Source organism: Nyctereutes procyonoides, unplaced genomic scaffold, assembly GCF_905146905.1.
Source record: "Nyctereutes procyonoides isolate TBG_1078 unplaced genomic scaffold, NYPRO_anot_genome, whole genome shotgun sequence".
Lineage (NCBI taxonomy): Eukaryota > Metazoa > Chordata > Mammalia > Carnivora > Canidae > Nyctereutes > Nyctereutes procyonoides.
In genome coordinates, this window is record NW_026575133.1 from 32891477 (window position 1) to 32917100 (window position 25624).

General features: G+C 63.4%; 1 protein-coding gene across 2 annotated transcripts in view; it reads left to right on the plus strand.

Annotated features, from left to right (window-relative positions):
- Positions 1 to 585: 585 nt before the first annotated feature.
- INPP5A (inositol polyphosphate-5-phosphatase A) overlaps positions 586 to 25624 on the plus strand; it is a 164508-nt gene continuing 139469 nt past the window's right edge. Inside the window, exon 1 of one of the 2 annotated variants that reach the window (XM_055346311.1) lies at positions 586 to 1096. Coding sequence is in view for 1 of the 2 variants with exons in the window: in XM_055346309.1 (XP_055202284.1) it covers positions 3991 to 4065 (75 nt within the window). In the remaining variant the exon portion in view is untranslated. Of the gene's footprint in view, positions 1097 to 3916; positions 4066 to 25624 lie in introns of those variants that run through there. The other variant, XM_055346309.1, reaches the window with a different exon arrangement.

Below are 25624 nucleotides of genomic sequence, written 5' to 3' on the forward strand. Positions count from 1 at the left end.
TTCTCGCCTGCTCTCCCGCTGTGATCTCAGCTTCCCGAGGGCATTAACCATCCCCGCCCTGGTAGTGCACAGCACGGGGGAGGCACCCGATAGGCTTGCCGAACGAACGAGTAAGCGAGTGAGAAAAGGAATGAACGAATGGACGCAGGGTAAGGCCACCCATGCTGCTGAGGGGCGCCGGGGCTCGGGCCTGGTGTCCTGGCCCTGCCCCTGCTGACTGCGTGGAGTTGGCCAGCTTTTCTCTCCGGAAGCTCGGTTTTCTTACCTATAAAACAGAGCTGCGTCCCACACGCGACTGCTGACGAGGAGTAGAAATACGAATGGTAAAGCACCTCACGCACAATTGGTGCCTGCAAAGTGATAGCTGTTACTGGAGCTGATTCATGAAGAAAGAATCCAAATAATTCAGAAGGAAAGAAGCCTCCCTTGCTCAGATGAGTGTGGAGTAACAAGCGGCCCACTAACTTACTAATGGCCAATAATATGCCTCTGGCTAAAGCAACCGAGTCCAGCCCCTCCCCCAGAGGACGGAGCCCTGGGTTTCTCCAGCGTGTGTCTGGCCAGGCTGTAAGCAGAGTCAATCAACTTGAGTGAGACCTTGAACCCAGTGCGCCACAGATAATGGACTAAGCGTGACCCACCTGGCAGGAGTATTGAGAATTAATGACTATAGGATTAAAACACACTTAGCAACCTCAGAGTGCCGTCCGTCTATCCATCTAGCTGCTGAAGGAGCCTTTTAAGCACGCTTGTGGGTAAGGAATCCCAGCTGTGAGCCTCTCAAGCATCAGGTGATCCGAAGTCATAGATTGGTTGCTGTCTTAAACTAAGTAATGATACGATATTAGTGGCTAACGTGCGTGTCCTTTTTAAAACAACAGCTGACAACATATTGTTGTTTAATAAAAGACTTGGCTAAACTCTCTCTTGGGAGCCCAGAGGGCACGTGGCCAAGCAGGCCAGGTCCAAGCGTGCGGGCTTCTGCCGAAGAATCCTTGTCACGCCGCTGGCTGCTCCACCTCACTTCCTCTGCCCTGCTCCTTTGAGGGGGATCCAGACCCAGATGCCAGGGGGGCCAGGGCTCTCCTGAAGCCAGGTAAGTGGGCTTTGCAAAACTTAGAATAAGTTGCGGAACTTAAAAAACGGTATCACTATTTTGGCAAAGGGAACAACCAGACACGGGACAAGATTCCAAAGGCAAAAAAAGGACACGCAAAGAAAGAGAAAGTAAGCCTCCCTTTCTGCCATGACTTTATGAACGTGGCTTTAACATAGGTGGTGCCAGTGTTCCTATGCCTCTGAAAGTCCCACCCTGGACCCAGGCACGGTGACGGCTCTGCCGTGGCTTGGGTTTGCATGGTGCGTATTTGTCGTTTCCCTGGGGCAGGCTGCACTCTGCATCTTGACGGCAGAGAAGGGGAAAGGAAAGCTGATGTGATGGTGTGTGTGGCAACTGGTGGGTGGGCGGGCCGGTGTGTGGGGGAGGAAGCAGCCTCTGGGAGGCCTGAGGGGCAGAAGAAGCCAGTGAAGTCGCCTCTGGGGCACAGAGACAAACGAGGCTGCCCGTGGCTGGAGGTGGCCACAGGCCCCATGCATCGGTAAGTGGGCACTTTGGAGTGTGAGCCTCAGAAGGAAGGAGTGAATTTGGAATCTGTTGCCATCTGCCAGCTTCGAGGAAGCCGTTCCCAGGGCAGCAGCAGGCACATGGACAAAGTCTGAGGACACTGGCTAGCAGGTGGTTCCCACAAAGGAAGGAGGAGCCAGAACCCAGCCTGGGGACTACAACACAAGGGAAGTGCAAGCAAAGGAGGCTGAGCGGGTTGGCAGCCAGGGGGAGGACGGAGATCGCCAATGTCATGGTCACCAGGGCAGACCCTGTTTCTGGGGGCAAGTCAGGGGGGCCGAAGCCGGTGCTAACCATGAGGATGCCCCATTGGGGTGCAGGCGCAAGAAGCACAGTGGGAAGAGTGGTCCATTGGCACTCGGGGTGGACTGGTCACTTCTAGGGGAAGGTTTGCAGCAAAGGGAGCAGAGGGGGGGGGAGCAAGGAGGGGCAGAGGACAAAGGGGAACTTTATAGGATTTGAGGCAGTGCAGATGTTTGTGAGCTGATGGCATGACCCAGCGAGGGGTGGTGGTGGGCTGGGGAGGGGCGCATGCTGGTGGGCAAGCATGTCCACCAGATGGTAGGGCCTGCTGGCGGCTTGGAGGCGGCAGGAGGGCTCAAACAGGGAAGCCAGGAGGATGGGTGTTGTGCGAGGGCGCCAGGGCACGGGGTTGGGTGTTCCCTGATTCGGGCACCGTCTCGGAATAAGCAGGCTGATGTGCGTGCAGGTGTGCTTCCTCCCGAGGCCAGGGAGTGCGGACGGACGTGCGAGGGGAGATGTGGCCTGAGGACGGGGGAGGAGGCGATGCTCTTCTCAGGCACCAGGTCCTGGAGTCAGATGCCTCTTCCCCTCTTCGTTTGCTTTCTATGAAGGCTGTCCTTAGCATGCACGGATTTTGCAAAAGGGTAACCAGGGGATGCTGTTATGGGTCAGCTTGGGCTGCCCCGACAAAATACTGCACAACAGGCGCCTTAAACAGAACTTTGTTTCTCACAGTCAGGACGCCCAAATTCTGAGATCAAGTTCCCCCGGGGTCTGGTTCTGCTGCAAGCTCTGCCTTCCTGGCTCATCGGTGGCCAGCCTCTGTCCATTCACATGACCTCCCCTTTGTTCTCTGTTGGGAGCGGGAGGGTGTGGGGACAGCCTGTGCGCTGGGGGGGGAAGTGTCCTTCTTAGGAAGGACACTAACTCTCCTGGAAAGGGGACACACCCTCAAGGGCTCACCTAACCTTAAGGATCTCCCTGTAGGGCCCCTCGCCCTCCCCACGTGGGACACCCGGCGGGGGGGGGCTTGGCCTTGCCAATTCTGAGTCCAGCCCCGCTGGATGAACTGGACCTTGGTTTCTAGGTCAGAGGGGTTCTGGGGCGAGGAGGTGGTCGTGGCAAGCAGGATGCCCCAGGGAAGCCCTCCCTGGCGAGGGCGCACAGGCCTGCAGACCCACCCACCCTGCGGGTTAAGGGCGGCCGGGCCCTGGCACCCCCGCCCCCGCCCGGCCACGTGGGCACAGCTGGGGCGCTGGCCTGGCAGGGGGAGCGGGGCGCAGGGGCCTGCAGGACCCGCCTGCGCCCCCGCCCCGAGCCCCGCCCCCGTCCCGAGGCCCCGCCCCCGCCGGCCCGAGGCCCCGCCCCCACCGCAGGCCACGCCCCCCAGAGGCGCGTCCGCAGCCCGCCCCGCGTCCCCGGCCCGAGCCCACCGTTCCGCCCAGGCCTCCACGCCTCGTTGAGCCCGACCTTAGGCGGGGGCTCCCACGGCCTGCGTGAGAGCTGACTCCGTGTCCCGGGCCGCCGGCTCCCACCTGCGCGGCCGCACGACCGCCCCCGGCAGCCCCCCTGCTCCAGACTAGCGAGCGGCCCCTTTAAGAGGCTCGGGCGCCGCGGAGCCGTGACGTCAGAGGAGTGCGGGGGGCGGAGACAGCGCGCCGCCGGGCGGGGCGGGGCGGCCGGGAGCCGACGGGAGGGCGGTGGCACGCGCAGCCCCGCCCACCGCAGGCCCCGCCCCCGCCGAGGCCCCGCCCCCGCACGCACGCCCGCCCCGCGCACGCCCCGCTCCGCCCCGCGCACGCCCCGCCCCCCGGCTCCGGGCGGGACTCGCCTCGGCGGCGGCGGCGGCGGCGGCGGCGGCGGCCTGCGGGAACTTCGGCGGCGGCGATCCTAATGGCTGCGCGCGGGCCGCGGTGAGGCGCGGGCAGAGAGCGACGGGCGCGGGGCCGCGGAGCAGCGAGGGCGAGCGAGTGCGCGCGCGGCCGGACCCCGGCCAGGCCCGGCCCGACCCGCCGAGCCCGCGATGCGCCCCGGGGCCGCCCCCCGGCGCAGCTGACGCCGCGGCCCGCGGAGACCCCGGCCGGCCGGCCCCGCGCGAGCGCCCGCCGCCCGCCCAGGCCGCGATGGCGGGGAAGGCGGCCGCCCCGGGCACCGCGGTGCTGCTGGTCACGGCCAACGTGGGCTCGCTGTTCGACGACGTAAGTGCGACCCCGCGACCCCGCCACCCCGAGCCTCTGAGCCCCCGGCGTGGACCGAAGCCCCGCGGCTGCCCGGGGGCCCCGGAGCCCGAGGCCCTGCCCCCGGCCCGGCCCGGCCCGGCCCGGCCCCGAACCTTGGACTCCCGGCCCCCGCCGCCGGCCTCCGGGCTGCACAGGCTGAACCCCGACCCCAGGGCGCAGCCCCGGAGCGCAGGCCCCGGCCTCGGTGTCCCCCCCCCCCCCCCCGCCCCCGGGGCCCGGATCCCCGCCGAGGACCCCGGGCCGGCCGCGGGTGGGCTGCCGGCCGCGGGGTGCGGGCGCCCTGGCTTCACCTTTTGCAACTTAGTATGTCTAGTTCTCAGCGAGGGCGGCCGTGGGAGCCCTGGAGGACCCTCTGCGCCTGTTTATTCAAGAGAAAGATGCCGGGAAGCCGTTCAAGGCCGGACAAGGGATGTGCCCGCCGCGGCCTCTGCCTCCAGCCCGGGGGGCCTCCCCCGCCCGGCCCGGCCCGGCCCGGCCCGGCCGGCCTGCAAGCCGGGGAGCGGCCCCCGAGGCAGGCCCGGGCTGACCTAGTTCGCCGTGTGCGCGCGGTGCCACCCCGCTGTCGGCGCTGGCACTGCCGACCCAAGTAGAGCAGCATGCAGCTCCGAGTGGCACGCTTGTCGGGAGCAGAGGGCGATGGCACAGGCGCAGCCTGTGGCGGCCTCGCTAGGTGAGCGGTGGGTGTGGGCCCGTCCACCGGTGCAAGCATGACTCGGATTCCCGGAGAAGGTTCTGGCGTCCTGCCGAGCCTTCCCTTGCCGGCAGCAGGCACGGGTGAAGCGTCTCAGTAAGCTGAGGTCACGTAGGGGCTCGGCTCGGCTCGCCTTCCTCGGCAAAAAGTGGGTGCTATTTTTGTGTTTTTCTTATTTTAACTTCCAGGCGTCCGTGTATTCTGCTTCCCTGCCGGAGACGGACTGTGTGGCCCCCCCCACCCCACCCCTCCCCGCTGTTTCCCCCGGACAACTTTATCTAGTTTCTCGTTTGATCGCTTTTCTACAAAAGTGCCCTGTATGGGTGTGTGTCTGTATATTTAGCGTTCTATTCTCGGCTTTCCAGTAACATGCCACTATAACATGGTTTTTGCTCAGATGATTCAGATCCGTTAGCTGAGGCTTCAAAGCCTCAGAAATGTCAGGAAAATTAAGCGTGGTGGGGCATTTTAGTCTCAGAGGGAAAAGAATTCTGCTGTGCAAACGTTCTTTCCAGTAATCTTTGATTCTGAGTTCTGGCGTTTTTGTTGTGTCTCGGTCGTATGTGCACGCTTCTCTCCGTTGACGTTAAAACTGAATTTACTTCTGTTTGCCAACCTGTTCTTCCCTGAATTTTCGTTTTTCTTAGAGGCTGTATGGAGTTCTGCCTTCTGTTTACACCTGGAAGGAACATTTGTTTTGGTAAACGGTACGCAGGTTAAACTTGCGGGACGTCTTTCGACTTGAAGGCCAGCGGAGGGGTAGCTGCCCAACCTGCAGGTGGAGTTCGGCCTGGAGGGGGCAGCCGTCCTCCCTCGAGGCCTGGAGAGCGGCAGGGGTGGGCGTCAGCCGGGCTGTGGCTGGGATGTGCTGGTGCCTGAGGCGGGGAAGCCTGGTGGCGAGCGCTGCGGCGCCTCGAGTGAAGGGCGAGTGGATTCCTTGGTGTATGGGAGGTCTCAGATCCGCCCGGCGACTGTCCGCAGGACGTGTGCCCATGCTGAGGGACACACTCTTGAGAAGGTGGCAAGGCCTGGGGAGGAACGCTTGTTGCCTGGCTTTGTCATCGTGGGGAGGGGCGTCTGGGTGAGACCCAGGCATGGCCTGCAGGGAGGGACGCAGGAGGTAGGTGATGCACCTGGGCTTCTGGAGCCCTCCGCCCCCCCCTTATTACCTGCCCCCATCTGGAGGTGACACCGTCAAGAGGCGTCCGGCAGGCTGCTCTTTTCTCGCCAGCACCCCTGGCTCGTGTCCGCCCCGCTGGCTGGCGCGGTGGCCCTCCCCGAGGGCCCTTGGGTTGCTCCTCCCCTGCGGCGTTACCCCTGAGGGTGTGGGAACGGCTGCCCTTCAGCGGTTCCCACACTGTCACCCTTCTGTTATGGAGAGTCGTGGGGGACCCTGGACAGTTCTTGGTCCCATAGGTTGCGACTATCAGCGTTCGCCACATCGGAAGGTTACAGTCCGGGAGACCTGCAGACCCGGCGGCGGCGCGTTAGCTGTCAGGACGGTGATGCCATCCCACGTCACGGCCCTCCGGAGAGCCCCTGGTCCCTCGGGACACGGAGGCCGGGGGGAGGAGACCCTAGTGTTATCGTGAGCATGGCTGTGACCCGCAGACCCAGCCGGGCCTCCTGGGCGTGAGGCCCAGGCCCTCCGTCCTCGCTGGTGGCCCTGTGCACGCGCGTCTCCCCGGCTGGGGCCTGGGGGCGGCTTTTCCCGGCTCACGGCCGCGGCCAGATTGCGTCAGGAGAGCCCTGCGGCTCTTCTGTGGTCCCCGGTTAGCCTCCGGGTGTCACTACGCGTGCTCCTGGAAAGGGGTGGCCAGGGCTGCACCCCTAATCGTTTTGCTTCAGATGGCTGGATTTCTAGCGTTTGCTTCTTTACATTGTTGCTGGAAGCGAACTCAGAAGGTGAATTCCTGCCCTGCGGTTTCTGAGCTCGGCCCACCCGTGCGGGGCCCACCCGTGCCGGCAGGGCTGTTGCTTGGGAAAGGCGCTTGGCCGGGGGCAGGGTTCTGAGCAGGGCTTGCCCTTGGGGATCTGCCTGTGGGCTCGTCCTGCGCATATTCAGAGTTGTGTCACTTTTGAGCTGGTTTCCCTTTTCGCTGGGCCAACGGCTGGGCCCTCTCCCCGGGGCTTGCGGAACCTCGCGCAGGAGCTCTGCAGAGCTGTGAGCTGGCTGCAGTCGCCAGGGCCTTCCCGGCAGCAGGTGCCCCTGGGCCCCGCCCGCCCAGCCCTGTCTCTCCTGTCTCTCCTGTCCCTCGCGTGGCCCTCCTTGCCCTTGTTCCCATCCCAGCCTGAAAGGGCACGTCCCCAGCTGGCGCTGCGTGCGGGCCACGTGTACCCGCTGCCTTGCCCCCTCTCCTCCCGGCCCCTGTCCAGCTCCGGGTCACACGGGCTTGGTGGAGGGAGTCCACGGGGACCTGGAGCCCGAGGGCTGCTGTCGTGCCTGTCCTCACGTGCTCCGGGGGGCCTCTGATGCCGTGGATCGGTCTAGTGCTTCAAGGACTTTGGTGATGGCTTCGAGGACACATCATTCTGGTGTCTTACGTGTCGCCCCTCCACGTGTCACGAGCCCGTGGTTTTCACTGTGTTTGCAGACTTGGGCAGCTGTCGCCACGGCCCATTTTAGAGCCTGTTGTGTGCCAAAACAAGAGGTGCCTAGCGGCCCCCTCCCCGAGCCCCCAGCCCCAGGCGGTCACCAGGCGACTTCCTGCCCCCAGGAACTCCCTTATTCTGGGCGTTTCATGTAACTGGAGTCGCACACGTGGCCTTTTGTATCTGGCTGCCCTCACCGGGCGTGAAGTACCCGAGTACCACGTGGCGGGTGCTGGTGCTTCGTCCCTTCCTCTGCCCGAGCCCTGTCCCCCCGTGGACTCAGCGTAGTCTGTTGATCCGTCGGTCAGCTGGTGGACATTGGAGCAGTTTCCACGTTTTGGCTGTTGCGGACGGTGCTGCTCTGAGCATTTCTGTGCCCCGTCCTCATTTCTCCCAGGCACATGCCTCGGAGGGGAACTGCTAGGTCCTTGGCGACTCTGTGCCCCACCTTTGGAGCCGCTGCCCGCTACTGCCCAGCGTCTGCACGATTTTACCTTCTGTTAGATGCGTTCCGGTGTTCTGGTTGCTTCCCATCTTCCTGGCCTTGTCCTCTTTCTTCAAAGGGTTTTTCTTCTTGGGCTGTTTGGACACCCCTGCTTTGGGCTCTCCTCCTCACCCCCACCTCCCAGCACCAGCTGCCTTTTTCTGGCCACACTCACTCCCTTGGGGCTGGTCTGGACTCGGGCCTCGAAGGACTGTATCCGTGCAGATGCCCAGGGGGCAGGAGGGAGACCCAGGCCCAGGACTCGGCCCGTAGCGCAGTGGGAGCGGCTCAGTGACTCCTGCTGTGGCTTGGGAAAGTCCGGGGCTCAAGGCCGGTGCAGGGACGTGGTGGAGAGTTCCCCTCAAAGTGCCGGGCTGCCCGATGGGTCGTGCACCGTCTCTGCAGCCCCTGACGCAGGCTGTGTGTGCTAGGTGCAGGGTGGGGGCTGGCGGGCAGGGCCTCCCAGCGGGCCCCCTGCGTACTCTGCAGCCCCTGAGCCCCCCGGGAGAGCTCAAGGCTCGAGGTGACTCAATACACGTGGGTAATTTTTGCATTGCTGCCTCTGACCTGAGGTCTCAGGTTACTTTCTCCGTAGGAATTTGGTCTCTTTGCCAGGGTGGGGGCCTCTAGACGTGGACCTACCCGTTCCCCCCGCAGTAGCATCCCACAGCACGGTGGTCCAGAGCCCGGTGTGGCTCTGGTGCTGCTGCTTCTGCTCCGGAAACCGCATCCACGCCCCGTGTACCTCCTCTCACTCTGGACAAACGGCGTGTCGTGCCGGCCTTGGACGTGGTCTGGGACTGGGACTCGACCCGCCGAGCGCCTGCGTGCAGGCTGTGCGGGCCTCCCGTCCCTCCTGCCGACGGCTGGGTCTCATCGCTGTCCGGCAGCCTCTGAGCACGCGGTGTCCTCTGCCCACACGGGCGTGCTCAGCGTTTCCTGTCTCCGTCAGCTCTAGAGCTGCCGAGAGAGGCTTTCAAGCACACGGGGAGGCACGTCTTCCATTCAAAGTGTTAAATATTTTGCGTGCTTTGAATCTAGCGAGGTGAGCGCTGCAGGTGGGCTTGCTGGCTGTTTGTACCGAGATGCATCTGCGTCCACTGCCTCTTGGCCTGGATGACCCGGAGATGTTACACTCGTGGGCCATCACCGGTCAGGTCCCTGCATCACACACACTGTCACGCAGACAAGGTGCCCTCCGCGGAGTGGGAGCAGGGGTGGGGCTAGCGCTGCCCTGGGTCCATCTCCGGCGGTCTGCAGGTTTTGAGGGAAAGAGGCCCGTCTGGGTGTGATTCCGTGACACGTTGGGTCCAGTTTGGAAGTTACAGAAGTTGGACCCAAGCCTGCCTCCTGGCAGATCGCCCTTAGGGGAGCCCCCTGTCTGACCTGGGTGGGGGGCGATGAAGCAGCTGGAGGGGGGCTTGCTAAGGCACAGCGGAGTGCTGGTCCCTTGAATGCTGACCATCTCCGAGTCAGCCCCTGCAGGTGGGGGGGGGGTGGACGGCAGGAGGGTCTCCTGTTGGGAGGCGGGCTGTGTCTAGGAACGGGGCCCAGAGGTGGGGGGTCAGCACAGGGCCAGGAGGGCAGGGGACGTCTGGGCAGTGTGTTGGTCACCATTTGTCGGTGTTTGTTGGGATGCAGCCCTGCTGCCCCCGTGCCTCCCGGGGCCCTTCCAACATGCGTGAGCTCGAGGACGGTGGTCGTGGGGGCTGGGGAAGAGAGGGGCAGAGATGTTCCTCAGCTGAACATAAAGTGCCTGGGACTTCTCTCTTCTGTTGCTGCCTCATTAATTAGGGCATTTGGAACTGTCCAGCCTCGACCTGCTCCCTAGACACGCGGGGTGGCAGCTGGCCCACCGGCTCGAGGCCTGGCTCCTGGCTTGGAGCGTAGGCAGTGAACTTCGAGGCCTCGGCCCCCTTCCCAGGGCCCCCCCCGTGTGTGTTGGAACCTGCGAGGTGTCCCGATACAGAGGACTTCCGTAGGGCAGGTGCAGAGCTGGTCCTCTGGGTGCCGGCGTGGGCCGTGGGTGAGCGCACACAGTCGTGCGCGTCCTGACGGAGCCACCGATGGGGAAGCCGTTGGGGTTTGACCTTAAGCCGTGGATGAGGCTAGAGCAGCGGCTCGTCCAGCTGCAGTGAAAATGGAGCCAGTGTGAAAGGGGCCTTTTCAGTGGGCGAGGACGTTGGTCCAGGAACATGACTGTGTGATGGTTGCGCCAACTTGGGGTGGGGGTTGGGGCGGCCTGCTGTGGGTGCAGACGGGCCGGGCTGCATGCGCGGGGCTGTGTTTAGGGCCTGCCCCTCGCAGCCTCTGCTCCCCGTGCCCGCCTCTGCCGGGCTCTGGCCGTGGGAATGGAGGGGGGCCTGCACTGTTCACATCTGCAGTTTGGGCGCACGGGTGTGTTTTGGGAGACGGAAGAGGCCCTGGAGCATCCGCCTGGACCTGCCCTGAGTAGGCCGGGCCGGGCGGTGCTGTGTGCCGAGGCGCGCTGCCCACCCGTGGGTCCAGTGCCGGCGGGTGGCCCGACGACCTGGGAGCTGGTCTGGCCCCCGGGGGCGGCTCGGGGGTGCCCGGGGCTCTGCCGGGGGCTGCTCTTGCTGCCCTCACACGGCACCGCTGTTCCGGGCTGACGATGTGCCCCGGCTGAGCGGGAGCCCACGGGTGACGAAGTCCCAGGGAAGCGCTCTGGGCTGGTCTTCCCTGGGGAATAGTCGGCCCCGCCCCCAGGAGGGTGGCCTCAGGGTCACCTGTTACTTGAATCTTGACCCACTGGGGGGTTGTTGTGGCCTCAGGCCCCTTGTCTTCTCCCTCCTGAGCTCTGACGAGGGCCTAGGGCCCTTCTTTGGGGTTCGGGCTTGGTTGGGACGCGGGGACTGGGGCCACACCCCCTCACCTATTTGAGCCAAACGTGCTGGTGTGGGGGTGGCTTTCTCAGAGTTCCTGCCCTGACCGACCTGCCCCAAGGTGCATCCGCCTGCACCCCGGCCCGCCCCGCCTCTGCGCCGGAGCCTGGCCCCGGGCCTTCCATCGGGCCCTGCCCTCCCTGGCCGCGCGCGGGAGCGGAGTCCAGGACTGCTTCCTGGAGGCGGGGGCCCCTCTTCCCCGTGGTGGAGTCCGGGCCTGGCTCTGGTTCAGCCTGCGGGCCTGGGCTCAGGCACCTGCCGTCTCCGCCCCCCTCCCGGCCCCTGAGCCATCGCTGTTACCCTAGGACCTGGAGGTTTACGAGGGCGAGGGCGGCATGGCCCGGCCTGGGTCTCGGGGGAGGGATCCTGCCTCCGTGCGAGCGCCAGGCCACGTGGCGGAGTCCGCAGGGACACGGGGGACGGGAAGATGTGGAGGCTGCGGTGTGCTGTTTATCACCCGCGCCAGGGCCGTGCCGGCCCACCCTTGTTTGCTCGGTGCGTCAGGAGGCGGGCATGCCATCTGGCACGGGCCGCGGCGCCCGTGGAGGGGAGCAGCAGCCCTGGCTTCCTGGGGGGTGCTGGGGCTGCCGGCGATCCCCCCGCGCCTTCCTCCCAAGACCTCGTCCCCTCCTGCCCAGCCAAGGCGTCCTTACCACGTCCAGGGCTGAGCAGCGCCGCGGACGTCGGGTTGGTCCATCGCGGTCCCCTGGACGCGGGCTCCTGTGTCGGGCTGTGGGGCGGCCTTGGGGTGGCTGCCCGGGCTCTTGCCCCTCGGCCTGCGGGCTCCCCGCCAGGCGTCCGGGACGCGTGTAGCTGTCCCTTCACTCCCCACTCGCCTTCCCGACCCCCTTCCCCACCAAGCCCCCGTGGCAGGTCGGTCCTCCGTGGTCTGCACAGTGCGTGCTTCTGCAGCTGCTCTGTCCCCAGGGTCCCTTTGGCCTCCTGCTGCTTACCGTCCCTTCTGGGGACAGCGCGCTGTGACCAGCTCCGTGCCGTGCTGTCCCGCCCTCCCCCTTCCCCACCTGAATCCCTCAGCTTTGTGCTTTCGTGCGCACGTGGCTGTCGTCACCGTCCCGTCCGTGGTGTTGAGGGGTGTGGGCCTCAGGGCAGCCACTGCGGGGTGGGATTTGGGGTTCTGCTGGGGGGGGTGGAGGGCGGAGCAGTCAGGGCTGGAGGGAATCGGAAGGCGGCCGGCCTGCGGACCCCGGGCGTGTCAGAGCCAGGTGGTGCCCCCCAGGGCCGTGGGGGTGCGGTGGGGCCCCTGTGGGCGCGGCGACAAGGCTCTGGGCGCCAGCCTGTCCTCTCTGCGCTTTTGTTGAGGGACAGTTGTGTGTCGCACGGCTCACCCTGCACAAGCGTGTGGCTTAGTGACTTAGGGCAGCGCTGGCAGTTGTGTGACTCTCCCCATGCTCATTTTACGGTAGGTGCCCCCTGCCCGTGGCAGCCCTCGGTGCCACGGCTCTGCATCCTGTCTCCAGAACTTCGCCCCCAGCACCCACCTCGTGTGGTGGAACCGCACGGCCTGTGGTCCTTGGGCCTGGCATCGGTGTCCTGCCCGTGCAGCTGTTTGTCTCAGCAGTTCTGTGCCTTCTTAGGGTCGAGTGGGTTCTGGAAGGTGTGCACCCTGCAGCGTGTCCGCTCCCCGGTTGATGGATGTGGTTTCTGATTTGAGCTGCGAGAGCGATCGTCTCCGCTTCTGGTTGTGTGGTCAGCGGACACTGGTTTTGTGGGCAGTGCCCACCTGTTCCAAGCAGCTGCACCATTCCACGTGCCCTGGCCGCGTGGGGCTGAGGCTCTCCGTGTGGGTCAGCCACTGCAGGTGTGGTGGAGACGGCCTGTGCACTTTCTGGCCCCTGGCTTTAAAAACAGGTGACTGCGGTGGTCGGTGGTCGTGTGGGTACCGTGATTATGATGGTAATGGTACTCGGCAGGCTGTTGACTGGGAGCGGCTCCTCTGGGGCTCTTGCACTTCTGCTCACCCCCTTGGGGCAGGCACACCGGATGCCGGGACCTCCCCAGAGGGCCCCACTTTGCCTGGATGGCAGGTACCTGTGATAGTGTCGTGCCCTCCAGCGTGGTTATGCAGGTGAGGCAGGGGCAAGAACAGGTGCACTGGGGCTTGGCTCCTGGGACTTAGCCTCTACCCCACAGCCTGCCCCCCATGGGGGGATGGCGCGGAGTCGTGTGCTCAGCAATCAGTCTGGTGGTATTAGTCTTGGGGAGCTGGGCTGTGGTGGCATCTGCAGCCTCCCCTCCACTGCCCGGGCATGCAGGACACCGCCCCCAGTGAGGGGCAGGGAGTGCCTCTGGCAGGTGAGTTCCTGTCTCCCAGCCTCTGGGTGTCTGCCCCCTCCGCCCCCCGTGTACCTTTATCTCCTGGGGGTCTGGGATCTTTTATAGTCCTGCTGGTGAGGGGACACTGTTCCACGGTGCACCCAGCTGGTCAGCAAGGACTCTCTCAGGTGGACGGTTCAGGGAGTCGGCAGCTGTTCCCGAAGTTGCACTAGAATGCTGGCCCGCGGGAGGGGCCTGGCCATCCTTACGTGGGGACGCGCCCGCCCCGTGCTCAGGTCCCTGTGGTTCGCCTGCACCGGGATCCGCATGGGCCCGGAGCTTCCTTTGGCCACACTCGCACTAGTCCTGGGACTCTGCCTAGGCCCACAGAGCAGATGGGTGGGGGAGTTCTGAGGACCCCTGTGGGAAGCGGCTGCCCGACCCCAGCTCTGAGCTGTCGGTGGCCCCAGAAGACGACCCATTAGAGGGTTGGGCTCGGGTGAGCTCTCACTTGCTGGGGGAGCTTGAGCTGAGATTTGGGGTGAGGGGTCAGTGCTCTTAAAACCACGTTGAGGCCTCTTTGTGCAGAGCCCGTGGGGCTGCTGCACTGAGAGGTGCCCACGGAGGAGCTGAGTGGACAGAGCCGCCCGTCCCGGTTTGCCTTGGGTGCCCTCTAGACCCTCTTGGGGCCTGTACCAGTTCCGGGTCCAGGCTTCGTTGGGGTGCGCCGGCGGGCGCTGGCTTCATCCGCTTCAGCGGGTGGTTGCCCAGCACCTGTGTGCAGAGCATGCTCTTCGTTTGTTGAGTTGTGATTTGGGGTGATTTGGGATTTATGTCAAGATGGAGTCATTCTGTTAAGAATGACATGTGTCCAAGTGGCAGACAGATCTGTGGGGACGCCTGTTTTGCTTTTTTCTCCTTCATCACTTACGGTTTTTCAGATCTTTTGCAACTTCCTGTTTTTGCTGTAACGCCGTCACCGCCCTCAGCGTTGCATCGAGGCTGCATCGAGGCAGCTCGCGCCGTGCACGCTGTCCAGGTGGGAGGGGGTCGTGCTTGCTGATGCCGCGAGCAGAGTGTGCAGAGTGGCAGGAACTGACCAACCGGGGCCACCAAGGCCGGGCCCCAGCGGCCGATCCGAGGACTGGCCAGGACGGTCACTGGGCCAGGTGGGGTCTTGCCGAAGTTTCTGAAGCCCCCGGGCCCTGTCCGCCCAGGCGCTTGGTGCTATTGGAGAGGAGCTCTGGGGCCAGGAGGTCTGGGCTCCCTGTTGTGGGTGGTTCTGCTGAGTTGCCCCGGTTCAGCCTCAGCTGGGCTTGCAGGTGTGTGGGCGAAGAGGGCCCAGGGAAGCTCATTTTTAGGGGCTGTTACTAGCGTGGTTCCGGTGGCCTTGGTCTTAGTGAGTGTCTCCCCAGAGCTGGGCCCTTGTCCAGGGGCTGGAACCTTGGCAGGGAGCACCAGGGAGCACCAGGGAGCAGCCCAGCTCCCCCACACCGGTGCTCCCAGCAGCACACTCGCCCTGCCCGCCTCTGTGGGCAGTTCCTTGAATTGACTGGGCAGGTGGCTGAGTGCTGGAGGTCTTGGGGTCCCCCGGGGGCGGTCCCTGCGGCCCCGCGTGCTGCCTTCCCTGCCCCCATTTCCCACGCCCACCCTACCATGTCTCATCTGAGGCATGAGGGACTGTAGGAGAAGAGGGCGGCGGGTGATGGGCCAGCAGAGAAGGGAGTATCCTTGGGCTGAGGTGAGGAGGCCGGAGGGGGCCTGGGTTGGGGGAGGAGCATTTCAAGTTGGTGTGCTGGGGTGTGGGGTGCAGGGCTGCAGGAGCCAGCAGGCAGGAGCCAGGGTTCATCGTCTGTGGCACCTGCGCGTGGTCGAGGCCTCACTGCCCAAAGGGGGGCTCCCGCTCTGTCCTGCTGCGGGGACGCACAGCGCACTCTCAGGGCCGAGGGGCTCCTGCGGGGCAGCCTGGCTCGCGGCTCACACTCCAGGCCCCCAGCTGCCGGTGTGGCAGGAGGTGGACTCGAGGGGGCCTAGGATGCCCAGAAATACGTGCCCTGGGCCCTGGGCCCACAGACCGCCTCTTGGGCAAATGGCTGGGGTCAGGACCTGAAGTCCATGGGGCCTGGGAGCTGGCTGGAGAAGTGAGCAAGAGGTGGCCTCCGGGGCCACTGCCAAGCAGGAGCGGAGGCAGGAAATCGGGGGCCGAGCCCGCGTGGGAAGCCGTGCGGCTGGTGTGGGCGGTGTGGTCAGCAGGCCCGGCGGGGCCAGTGGGTGGCGGAAGCCAGGCGCTGTGGGCCGAGGGGTGGCGTGGCTCGGAGGGCCTTTGAGCCCCTGCTCCTTCGGGCCGCGGGGGCTGTGGACAATGACCCCACTCCCGCGGCCAGTGAGGTGTGGGTGCACTGTCACCCCCAGGCGTGGCCTTGAGTCCGGGTACCCGGGCCATCGGGGCTGCCGCGCCCCGTCTGGGTTTTCACTGCTGATAAGTGAGTCAGTCCGGAAGGGGAAGGGGGGGTGCTCGGGGCGGGCTGGAGAGCGAGGTGGTGGCGAGGGTCGGTGCCCCGGGGGGGTGCCCCGAGGTCCTCACGGACGGGATGGCAGGTGGGAGGGCACCGAGGAGTGTGCTTCCCGTGTCTGTTCTCCATGGCAGGAAAGTGTATGAGGGGCCTTAGGGATTTGGGTTCCAGGAGAAAGCTGCCGGCTGAGAGCCTGGGTACTTCTAGTTTTCTGTAATGAAAAAATCAGGTAGAGTGACCCCAAAGGCTTCCTGCCACGCTTTGCCCGGACCCCGTGCGACACTTTGAATCGCCTGACAAGCCAGTGGCACGGACCGACCATAGAACGATTGCAGTGTTTTATGGGAATTGCTGCGTTAGGAATCTCCACTTGGGACGAGAAACAAAGTCTTACCATTTTTTTAAAATTTTTTTATTTATTCATGATAGGCACACAGTGAAGAGAGAGGCAGAGACACAGGCAGAGGGAGAAGCAGGCTCCAGGCACCGGGAGCCCGACGTGGGATTCGATCCCGGGTCTCCAGGATCGCGCCCTGGGCCAAAGGCAGGCGCTAAACCGCTGCGCCACTCAGGGATCCCAAAGTTTTACCATTTTGTAAAAGTAAATCCCGCTGGCTCCGGCGGGGTTGCTTTCACGGAGCGAGTCCAGTTCCCAGGGCGGGGGAGCCGCCGTGGGGTCTGTGCAGCGGGGGCGTGTGGCAGGGTGCAGGGCACCGCGGAGGGAGCCCCGGCCAGCCCTGCCTTGTCGCACACAGGCCTCCTCCGGGTGCTGAAGTTACACGCAGGCGGGTCCTGGCCACCGCGCACTCGTGGTCGGGGTCACCCTGCTCCCGGGACTCGCGCGGGGCCAGGCCGGGGCAGCCTCGCTGGTGCGCGGGACTCCCGCATGGGTTGAGTCTGCAGTCTCTTCTGGTTGGGTGGCAGGAGGCTTGGGCGGGGGGTCGCTCCTGGCAGCACACGCGTCCTCAGCCGGGCACTGGCAGTGGGTGGCCCCCGTGGTCACAGAAACCTCAGAAACTCTTTAGTAGGAACGAGGGCCCCGGGTGCCGAAATCGGAGGAAATAGCCATTTGTACATTTGGTGGAAGGCCAAGGAGGCTCTTCTTGCATGTCTGAGTTGGCGTGACCGTGAGTGGAGAGGGTCTCCGGGGCGCGGGCCCGGGCCTCCTGCCATCTCGGGGCTCCTGGTGCAAGTGGACGCTGCGCCGCCGAGTGCCAGGAGTGCCCCGGCCTCACGGGACGGATGGTGACGCGCACGGGGGCAGCGTGTCCTGGCCTTTGTGCCTAGAGGGCACGTGGCCGCCGGGCAGGTCCCCCTGCGTCTTTCCTTAGGGCCAGGCTCCCACCAGTCCTGGCACCCTGGCTGCGGCCATGCGTTGCAGAGTGCCCCGTGGGGGAGAGTGAGTCGCTCCAGCTGGCGGCGTGCGCGGCTGCGTTTACGTGGCTCTCGTTATTGAAAAATGGAGACGGTTCAGCTGCCCCGAGACTCTCTCTTGCAGCGTGTAGTTCGGGGTCTACAAAGGTCACACAATCCTAGAGCGTGTTCGTCACCCCTACGAAATCCTGCACCCATCAGCGGGTACCCCCGAATGCTGGAAACCACTTATCAATCTGTGTTTATGAATTTGCCTCTTCTGGAGGTTTTCTAGAGGGAATCCGACAACACGTGTCTTTTTTGTGTGGCTTCAAGGCTTGTCCGCGCTGTGGGTGCATCAGGGCGCCGTTCGTCCTCGGCTGCTCCTCCGTTGTGGGGCTGGACCGCCCCGTGTCCCCTCCTCCGCTGGTGGGCACCTGGCCGTCCCTGGTAGTGTTGCCAGGAACGTTTGTGTGATGTAGGCTTCTGACTCCCCCGGGCGTGGACCTAGGACTGCCCCCTGGGTCGTGTGGTAGCAGGGTTACTGTCGTCCAGAGTGGCTGCTCCGTGTTGCCCCCCGCCCCCCGCACACGGGGGCCCCAGGGTCTCCGTGTCTGAAAACGCGAGTCCATCTTTCTGATCCTGACTTCCCCGTTGCTGTGACGTGGTTTTGACTTGCGTTGCCCGATGACTGGCGGCGTCGCCTGTCTGTCCGTCCGCTGAGGTATCCGTAGGTCTACTCTGGACACATGTTCATTTACATCCTTTGCCTGCTAAACATTTTTTTCTTAAATTGTTGAGTTTTTCTTCATGTATTCTAGGTCCTGGGTTCTTATCAGATGCAAGGCCTGCAAATACTTTCTCCCGTTCTGTGTGTTGTCCTGTCTTGTTCCTGCTGGTGTCCTTGGAAGCACAGACGTCTGGAACTTTGGTGAAGGCCACGTTATCTGTCTTGGGTTTCTTGTGCTTCAGGTTGTATCTGAGAAACCACTGCCCAACCCAACGTTACAGGGGGACTTACCCCGATCTTTTCCTCTAAGTCTGTACTTTCAGCTGTCGTCTGTTTCAAGTTAATTTTTATATTTATTTAAAATAAGAGATTTTATGTATTTATTCATGAGAGACACAGAGACAGAGCAGAGACACAGGCGGAGGGAGAGGCAGGCTCCCCGCGGGGAGCCCAACGCAGGACTCGATCCAGGACCCTGGGATCACGCCCTGAGCCGCAGGCAGACGCCCACCCGCTGAGCCCCCAGGCGTCCCATATTTCAAGTTAATTTTTATATATGGTGTGAGTTAAGGGTTCTTGTTTGTTCTTTTGCCCGTGGACACTTGGCTGTCTCAGCACCACTTGTTGAAAAGACCGTTTTCTGCCACCGAATTGTCTTGGCGGAAATGAATTGGAATTTGTCGGAAATTAATTGGCCATAAAGATGCAGATTTCTCTCGGTTCTGTTCCCTTGACCTCTGCGTCTGCCCTCGTGGGGGGACCACGCCGAGTTGGTGATGGTAGCCTTGTAGCAAGTGTTGAAATCAGGAAGCACGAGTCCTGCCCTTTGTTGGGCTTCGTTGCTCTGGGTGTCTTCCCCTTGCACGCGGATTCTGGGAGGAGCCTGTCCGGGGCCACCGAGGCGCCCGCGGGAGTGTCCGTAGGGATCGCTTGGGGAAGCGCGGCCCGTTAGCGTGGCGTCTTCAATCCAGGGCCACAGGAGAGCCCTCTGTTTATTTAGGTCCTCTTCGGTGTCTGTCAGGGATGTTCTATGGGTTTCAGTACGAGTCTGGCACTTGTTTTGTTTAATTTATCCCCCGTCTTTCTGCTGGTCTGTTTAGATTTTCTGTTTCTTTGGGTTTGGTTCTTGCTAGTTTGTGTCCTTCACGTAGGTTTCCAGCCTGGCCCGTGGCCCCCGTGGTCTGCCCGTAGTCCTTCTGGGTTCAGGCTGGCAGTGATGTTCCCCTTCCGTCCCACTTTAGCCACCTGAGTCATCTGTGTGTGTCAGTCCAGCCAAAGGTTGTCAGTTCTGTTGGTTTTTCTCAAAAGAGCAGCTTTTTGGTTTCATCAGTTTTTCTCTGCTATTTTTCTGGTCTCAGTGTTGGCCGCATTTAGAATTAAATCCCACAGAAACCGTTCTTGAAAAACTCCTGATGATAGAATCTCATTCTTTGCCTTCCACTTTGTGTTTGTAGTTGACACCGAGCCACTGTCCTGCTTTTCCCCGAGCAGAGACGGCATTTGTGACGCAGGCCGACGTGGCCTTCTGAGTCACCTGTGCTGGGCACCCGGTGGTGGCTTTTGGTCCTCGCTCCGGACGACTGCACTCCGGGGCCTTCCCCTGTATGCCGGGCACCAGGGCCGGGAGAGGTGGCCCTTAGGGCAGATGTGTTGACTTCTTTGTTGCTTCGTTAAAGGCAAACCGGGCACGAGTGAGCCTCCAGCCAGATGCTCCTCTGAGCACTGACGTCTCTGGGCACCAGTCTGCAGCTCTGAGAGCCAGAGGGCCGTGGCCACTAGCACCCTGGAGCCTGCGACTTCTTCTGCTCCCGCGGGCTCCCTTCTCTCCCACCACGGGACTGATAGTAGGAAGAAGCAGGAAGTACCTAGAATAGTCTTCAGAAGTGGGGCTGGGAAGAAATGCCCTTCGGGACCTGTCCGCTTGGCCTCAGGGGTGAGGAGTGCATTGCAGGGGTGACACAGTCCTTACTGACCTAGGTCCTGGGCTGTGGGATCGCCTGCCCTCGGGATGTCGCAGTTTGGAGTGGAAGATGCGGGCGAGATTACAGCTGTATCTTGTTTGTCAGCCTCAGGGCTCTAGGGAGACACAGCTCCTCGGGCTAGTTGAAGCACAGAAGGAAGTTTTAAAAAGAGGTGGCTCCGGGAAGGGCCGGGAGTCAGGCTTGCTGGGCCCAGGGAGGGGGTGTCCGTGTGTATCCCCGCCTCTGGGGGCCCTCGCTGCTGTTGGGCAGGGGATCCGCCCCGCGGCTTCTGAGCCCTCCCCACCCGCCCTGCCCCTGCCCTTGCCCCTGCCCCTGCCAGGAAGGGTGCCTGCTGCTGCCCCTGGTGCGCACTGCGCGGCGGGCCGGGCCTGGGGCCTGGGGAGCCCGTCCTGCTGCCGGGCCGCGGTGCTGGAGGCGCCGAGGGGCCCACGCCATCCTCCCCGGCCCGGCCGCTGGGGGTGTGCGAAGTGCCCCCGGCTGCTGTCGAGGGCGATCATGGTTCTGCTTAAAGTGTACTTTCCTAACAGCTTGCTGTTTGCCGTCTGAAAACGGATGGTTTTTTTTAAAAAAAAAAAAGGCTGAGAGGGTGAGGACTGATTCCTGGGACTTGGGCAGGACGAACCTCGAGGTGCCGAGGGCGCTCCGGGCCGGGTGGGTGGGAGCCGGGGCCCCCGCCGTCGCGCTCTTCGCCACTGGGTTCCATGGAATGCAGTATATTTGTATGTTCCTTGAGCTTTTTAAAAATGGCATTAGCTAGAATTTTTATAGCTCCAAGTTGGACACCAGATGTGTGTGTGTGTGTGTGTGTGTGTGTGTCTGGGTGTAAGTTTAACACGTCTGTGTAAGTTTAAATGGGTGTTTTAATATAAACTACTTCCACTTATTGGCCTTTGAAGCACCCCCGGGTTAGGGGCATGACCCCCCACTCAGAAGTTCCCCGTAATAAATTTTGACTCCAAACCTTACGGCGCTCGGGTGCCGTCGACTGGGAGGGAAGCCTTACCAGCGGCTTAGTTAGCCCGGGTTTATACGTCATGTGTGTTAAATACTGTTCTGACAGTAAACCAAGCTAAGGAAAGAAAGTGTCGTCAAGAGAACCGTGAGAAACAGAAAATACATGCACGACACTGCAGTGTACTTGTCGGAAGGAACCGCGTCTACGTGGCCCCGGAGTCCAAACCTGCTGGTGCACCGGTCGGCCGAGCGTTGGTTTCAGACCCTTCTGCTCAGTACAGTTACAGTTTCCTTTCGGGGTAAGAAAGGGCACAGAGCATAGTGCCGATCGTAGAGGGGGCTGTGTGGCTTCCCGGGGCCCCGAGGGTGGGAAGTGTCTGCGTCTCACCCCGGGTCCCCCAGTTCTGAGTTCTGCCCCAGAAAGGAGCAGCGTGACAGGCCTCACGGGGATTGTTGTTTCTGGGTTCAAATGTGCGGAGGAGACGGGGCCTGGGACTTGTTTTCACAGGTAATTGCCCCAAAGGAGGGAAAAGGGAGGTCACCCAGCTCCTGGGCTACAGGTGCGGAGGCCCCGGCAGGTCTGCTCTGTCTTGAGCGTGGGGTCTTCAGCAGGAGCGGGAGCTGCTCCCTGTGGGCCCCGCGTCCACAGAGCTTGGCCCCCGTGCCTTCTCCCCTCCTGCTCCCGCCATGTCTTCTGGGCCCTCCTGCTTGTGTGCCAGGAGACCTTTCCCAGGCAGCCCGACTCTTCCCAGCCTGTCCCCACTAAGGGCAGCGGGGCGACCGTGAGAGCTGCGGACACCTCACCGCACCTGTTGGGGGTCCTGTGCTCATCAGGGGACTGGCTAGTCCACCGCCCACCCTCCAGGAAAAGGACATAGGAGGGGTCGGGGGTGGTGTCCCCGAGGGAGAAGGGCGCTCCACGCAGCTGTCGTGGCAGCCATACAGCCGTGGGCTGATCTGGGGCCTTTCTCCCCATGCTTCACTGAGCTGTGCGAGCTCTGGCCTGCGGGCTGGCCCCGTGGGGCTGGTGCCCACTATCCGGATGGGGTGGGCTGGTGGGCTCGAGAGCCAGTTGGGAAGCCCTGTCTTGTGAGGTTGGGAGCTTTGACTTTTGAAGTGGATGTGAGATGTGATGTCAGCAAGTGGCAGGAGTAGACACACTTGAACTCGCGTATGTGGCCAGCCCTCACGCCCGTGGCCGCCTGTGGCTGCCTGTGGACCAGCTCTCCCGTCCCTGGGTGTCAGTAAACCAGCTCTCACATCTGTGGATGTCCATGGGCTAAGTCCCACGTCTGGGACCGCTCTCACATCCGTGGTTGGGCCTCAGTGGACCAGCTCTCACATGCCTCATACTCCCAGTGGCCAGATGCGCCGAGCGCTCGGCGCGCATCCAGGCTGGGAAGCATGGTTGGGCCGGTCTGGGGGCCTCAGCTGCCATCTGTCCCATCAGGATCGCTGATGCCACAGGATCAGTAGTTTGTGGGCTAGTTTGGGGGCTGTGGGAACTGGACAGTAACTCCTGGCTCTGCTTGCTGGTCACAGCTATTTTTTTCTTGAGGGAACAAATCACAGATTTGGATGTTTTGCATCTGCATTTGTAAGTCTAGCCTGCGGAGCTCGCCATCCCCTGTGGGAGTCCTGCTGACCTCGGGCCAGTGGACTGTTCCCGATGCACTGGTCCTTCTACCTCTTACCCCGAGTATGGCCTCAGCCTGGTGGCCAGTCTGCCCCTCCCTACCCTGACCCCATGTCTTGTTCCTCATCCCTTATCCTGAAGGTGGGCAGCCCCAGACAGGTTCCTGGGGACGTAGGAGGGCGGCACCTGGAGCAGTACCTGCCGCTCTCCTGCAGGCCGGTCCCCCCCATCCTGACCTCCTCCCAGGCTCCTGCTGGACTGTCCCGCCGCCTCTGGAGGCATCTCTGCCAGCCCACCCTGGAGGTCTGGGTCCAGCGGTACGCAGCCCAGGCCATACCCATGAGTCTTGCATGTAGGAGCAGACTGCTTGCGGTCTGCAGCTGTCACCCCAGAGCCAGCCTCAGAGCCATTGTCTGCCTGGGACTCGGGGCCGCAGGGGCCACCGTTGAGGTAGTCAGGTGGACCCTCTTCTCCCTGGAACCTATTGAGATGCAGGATTCTTGGGCCCCTTTTCTTGCTGTCTCTGTGGCTCCTGCCCTGGCCCCAGGACAGCCTGTGACCTGGCATCAGTGGCCCAGTGTGTCCCTTGCAGAGGGAGTCTTTGTGTGGGCCCGGGCACCGGTGTCATCAGGGGCTCACACACAAACCACAGGACCAGGGGCCCGGAACAGGTCTCGGAATTCACTTTGTAAGAGAGAAGTCCTTAGAGGTTGGCCATGTCACCTCTCTGTCTTGTCTTCTGTCCTTGAGAAGAAAACCCGAGTCAGAGATGGCGGCTGGCAGACCGGGAACCACTGACTCGGGGCTGACTTCTCACTGTGACGAGGGAGTAGGAGGGGGTTAAGGCCCGCCTCTGGAAAGCACGTCTGAGGAGTTGGGACGGAGGAGGGTCCTGGCAGCGAGCTGTTGGTGATGCCCACCCCCCGATTCTGTCCTTCACTGCACACTCCTTGGCCCGTGGGCCCCCGATGGCCTGGTTGGCAGTGTAGTGGGGTAGTGGCCTTTCCTGGTGGCCCCAAGTAGGCTGCCCCAGGGCTGCTTATCTCCACGTGGCATGGGCTCCTGGCCTTCCTTCTGAGCCTCAGCTCAGCCGGGACTCACCTCCTCCTCGCGCTCATGCTGCCCCCTGCCCATGCCCATTGAGATGAAGCAGAACCTTCTGGAATGTTTTCAAAGGAGTGGTTGTCAGACTGGAACAATATGTAGTTGAAGTTGTGTTTTAAATATGTGGTGCCGGCCACACTGAGCTGGGACCCCTTCTAGTGGGCGTCACTGCAAGCCCCCAGGCGGCCGTGCTCACATCTGGAGACACGGCCAACTGGACTAGATCCAGAGTCACAGAAGTGGTGGGAGCCGCCCTGCCACAGGGGGTCTGTGGGGGAGGAGGGGCCATGGGAGGACCCGAGGAGACCCTCCCCCCCCGCCCAGGCAGAGGAGCCATAGGAGCAGAGGACGGGAGGTACAAGGAGGGGCCAGAGGGGATGGGGTCAGGATGGAGGGCACTGGGGGCAGGCCTGCAGGGCGCGGGGTGGCTGAGTGTGGGGGGGTCCTTCAGGCCGTGGGGAGGAATGACCAGGCCGCCGGCGCTGCACCCCGGAGATGGGGAGGGGGCTTCAGAAGGTGGAGTCTCCTTGGCCCACGTGGACCAGGGCACCCTTGTCTGAGGGCTGGTGCTCCAGCTGGGTGTGGGGCGCGCTGGCTCCAGGACACGATGCCACGAGAAGGGGGAGTGGGTGCAGATGATCATGGGACCCCCGTCCTTTCGATTTCTATATGGTTTTCTATTTAAAGCTTTCACCAGACTCTTACTTTGGGTTAAGAGAGGCTGAATTTGGGAATTGGGCAAGACTGGAAAGCAGCTTGATGTGTTGTTCAGAGTCTAGGCTGTGAAGCCAGAGCGAGCAGCGTCCCCAGCCCCAGGGGCCAGCCGAGGGTCACAGCGCCACGGGGCTCCCCCCGTGTCTCCGTGCACCTGCCCTGCCCCTGCCCGTAGCCCGCCCGGCCCACGGGTCCGGCTCTGGCCTCTGTCCCGGGCTCATGCGGCCCCCGGAGAGAGGTCCCGGAGTGGAGCATGGGTGGCTGCGGTGATTCCGCATGGCCGCTGCGGTCCCAGCGCTTCCAGGGCGACTCCGCGTGTCGGAGTGGGAGCGTGGCTGTGCTTTCCCGTCGCGAGAGTGAGGCACAGGCATGTTGACGCCCGTGAGTTTACACAAGCGGGTGCAGGGCAGGAAAGCAGGTGCGCGTGTCGGTAGGTTCGCCGAGGGTAGTTGTGGGTCCCCGTGCCGAGTGACTCTGCGGCCCAGAGCAGTTCCTCCTCGGGCCTGCTGTGACAGCTGCAGTGTGGAGTGGGCGTGCCCCGGGGAAAGGACGCAGAGAAGTGACGGGGAGGTGGGGGAGCGACGCCCGGACTCCCCCTGGCGCTCGGGTGGCGCCGGTTGCCCTCTGCCTGCTGCTGAGGCCGGCCTGGTCGGGGCCCCGAGACTGGATTTTGTCCAGTCTGTGTGTATGGGACCTGTCGTCAGGGAAGCACACGCGTGGGAGGGGTCTCCGTCCCCACCCTGAGGGTGAGGCCAGGCAGCGGCCGGGAACGGCCCTGGAACCTGCCTCCGGGGCCACGCACAGCTGGCGGGGGCTCGCCGTCCGCAGCCTTCGCGGCCTGGCCTCCGCCGGGTGGCCGCAGCCCCCTCTCGCTCTCCTTGCGTGTGACTTCGCCCCGGCTGCTGCCGTCCCGTTGGCGTGGCTGCCATCCTCCCCGGGAAGGCTGCGCTGGGGCCTGGAGCGGCGGGGGACCGGTGGGTGCTGGACGCCCGGGGCCGCCTCCTGGGGCTGTGCAGTGTCGGGCGCGTCTGAGAGGCTTTGACCCAGCGCTGCTGTGGTGGCCGTGGTGGCCCGGCACCTGTCTCCGTGCGCCCCCCCCCAGCAGTGGCCGTGAAGTAGCCCCCGCAGTGCAGGCCGGGTCCAAACGCTCAGGTCTCGTTAGGAGGAGGATGTGTCCCTCGGGTGTTTTCTAAATGGCCGAGGACTCGAGGATGGAGATGATGGTGGCACGAAGGCAGTGTGGCGATGTCCGTGGGTCTCGGGTCGTGTTTGCAGCTCCTGACCGTGCTGGGACTTTCCATGTGGTCTGAGAGCTCTAGACTTGAAGACGGCTACGTCTGGGGTTACTTGGTGCCCGCGGAGGTGTTTGTCGAGCGCCTGCTGTGTGCCCGGCCCCACGCTGGCTGTGGGAGCTGCATGTGTGGGCCCTGAGCTGTGCGGGAGAGGCCTCCTGGAGAGGCCCGGGCTGAGCCTCGCGGAGACGGGACTGGCCGCGGCTGACCCAGAGATGGGGGCCCCTTCGGCCCCAGGCTGGAGCCCCTGCTCCCGGGAGCTCCTCTGCCCGGCGTCGCACAGACACCAGCGAGC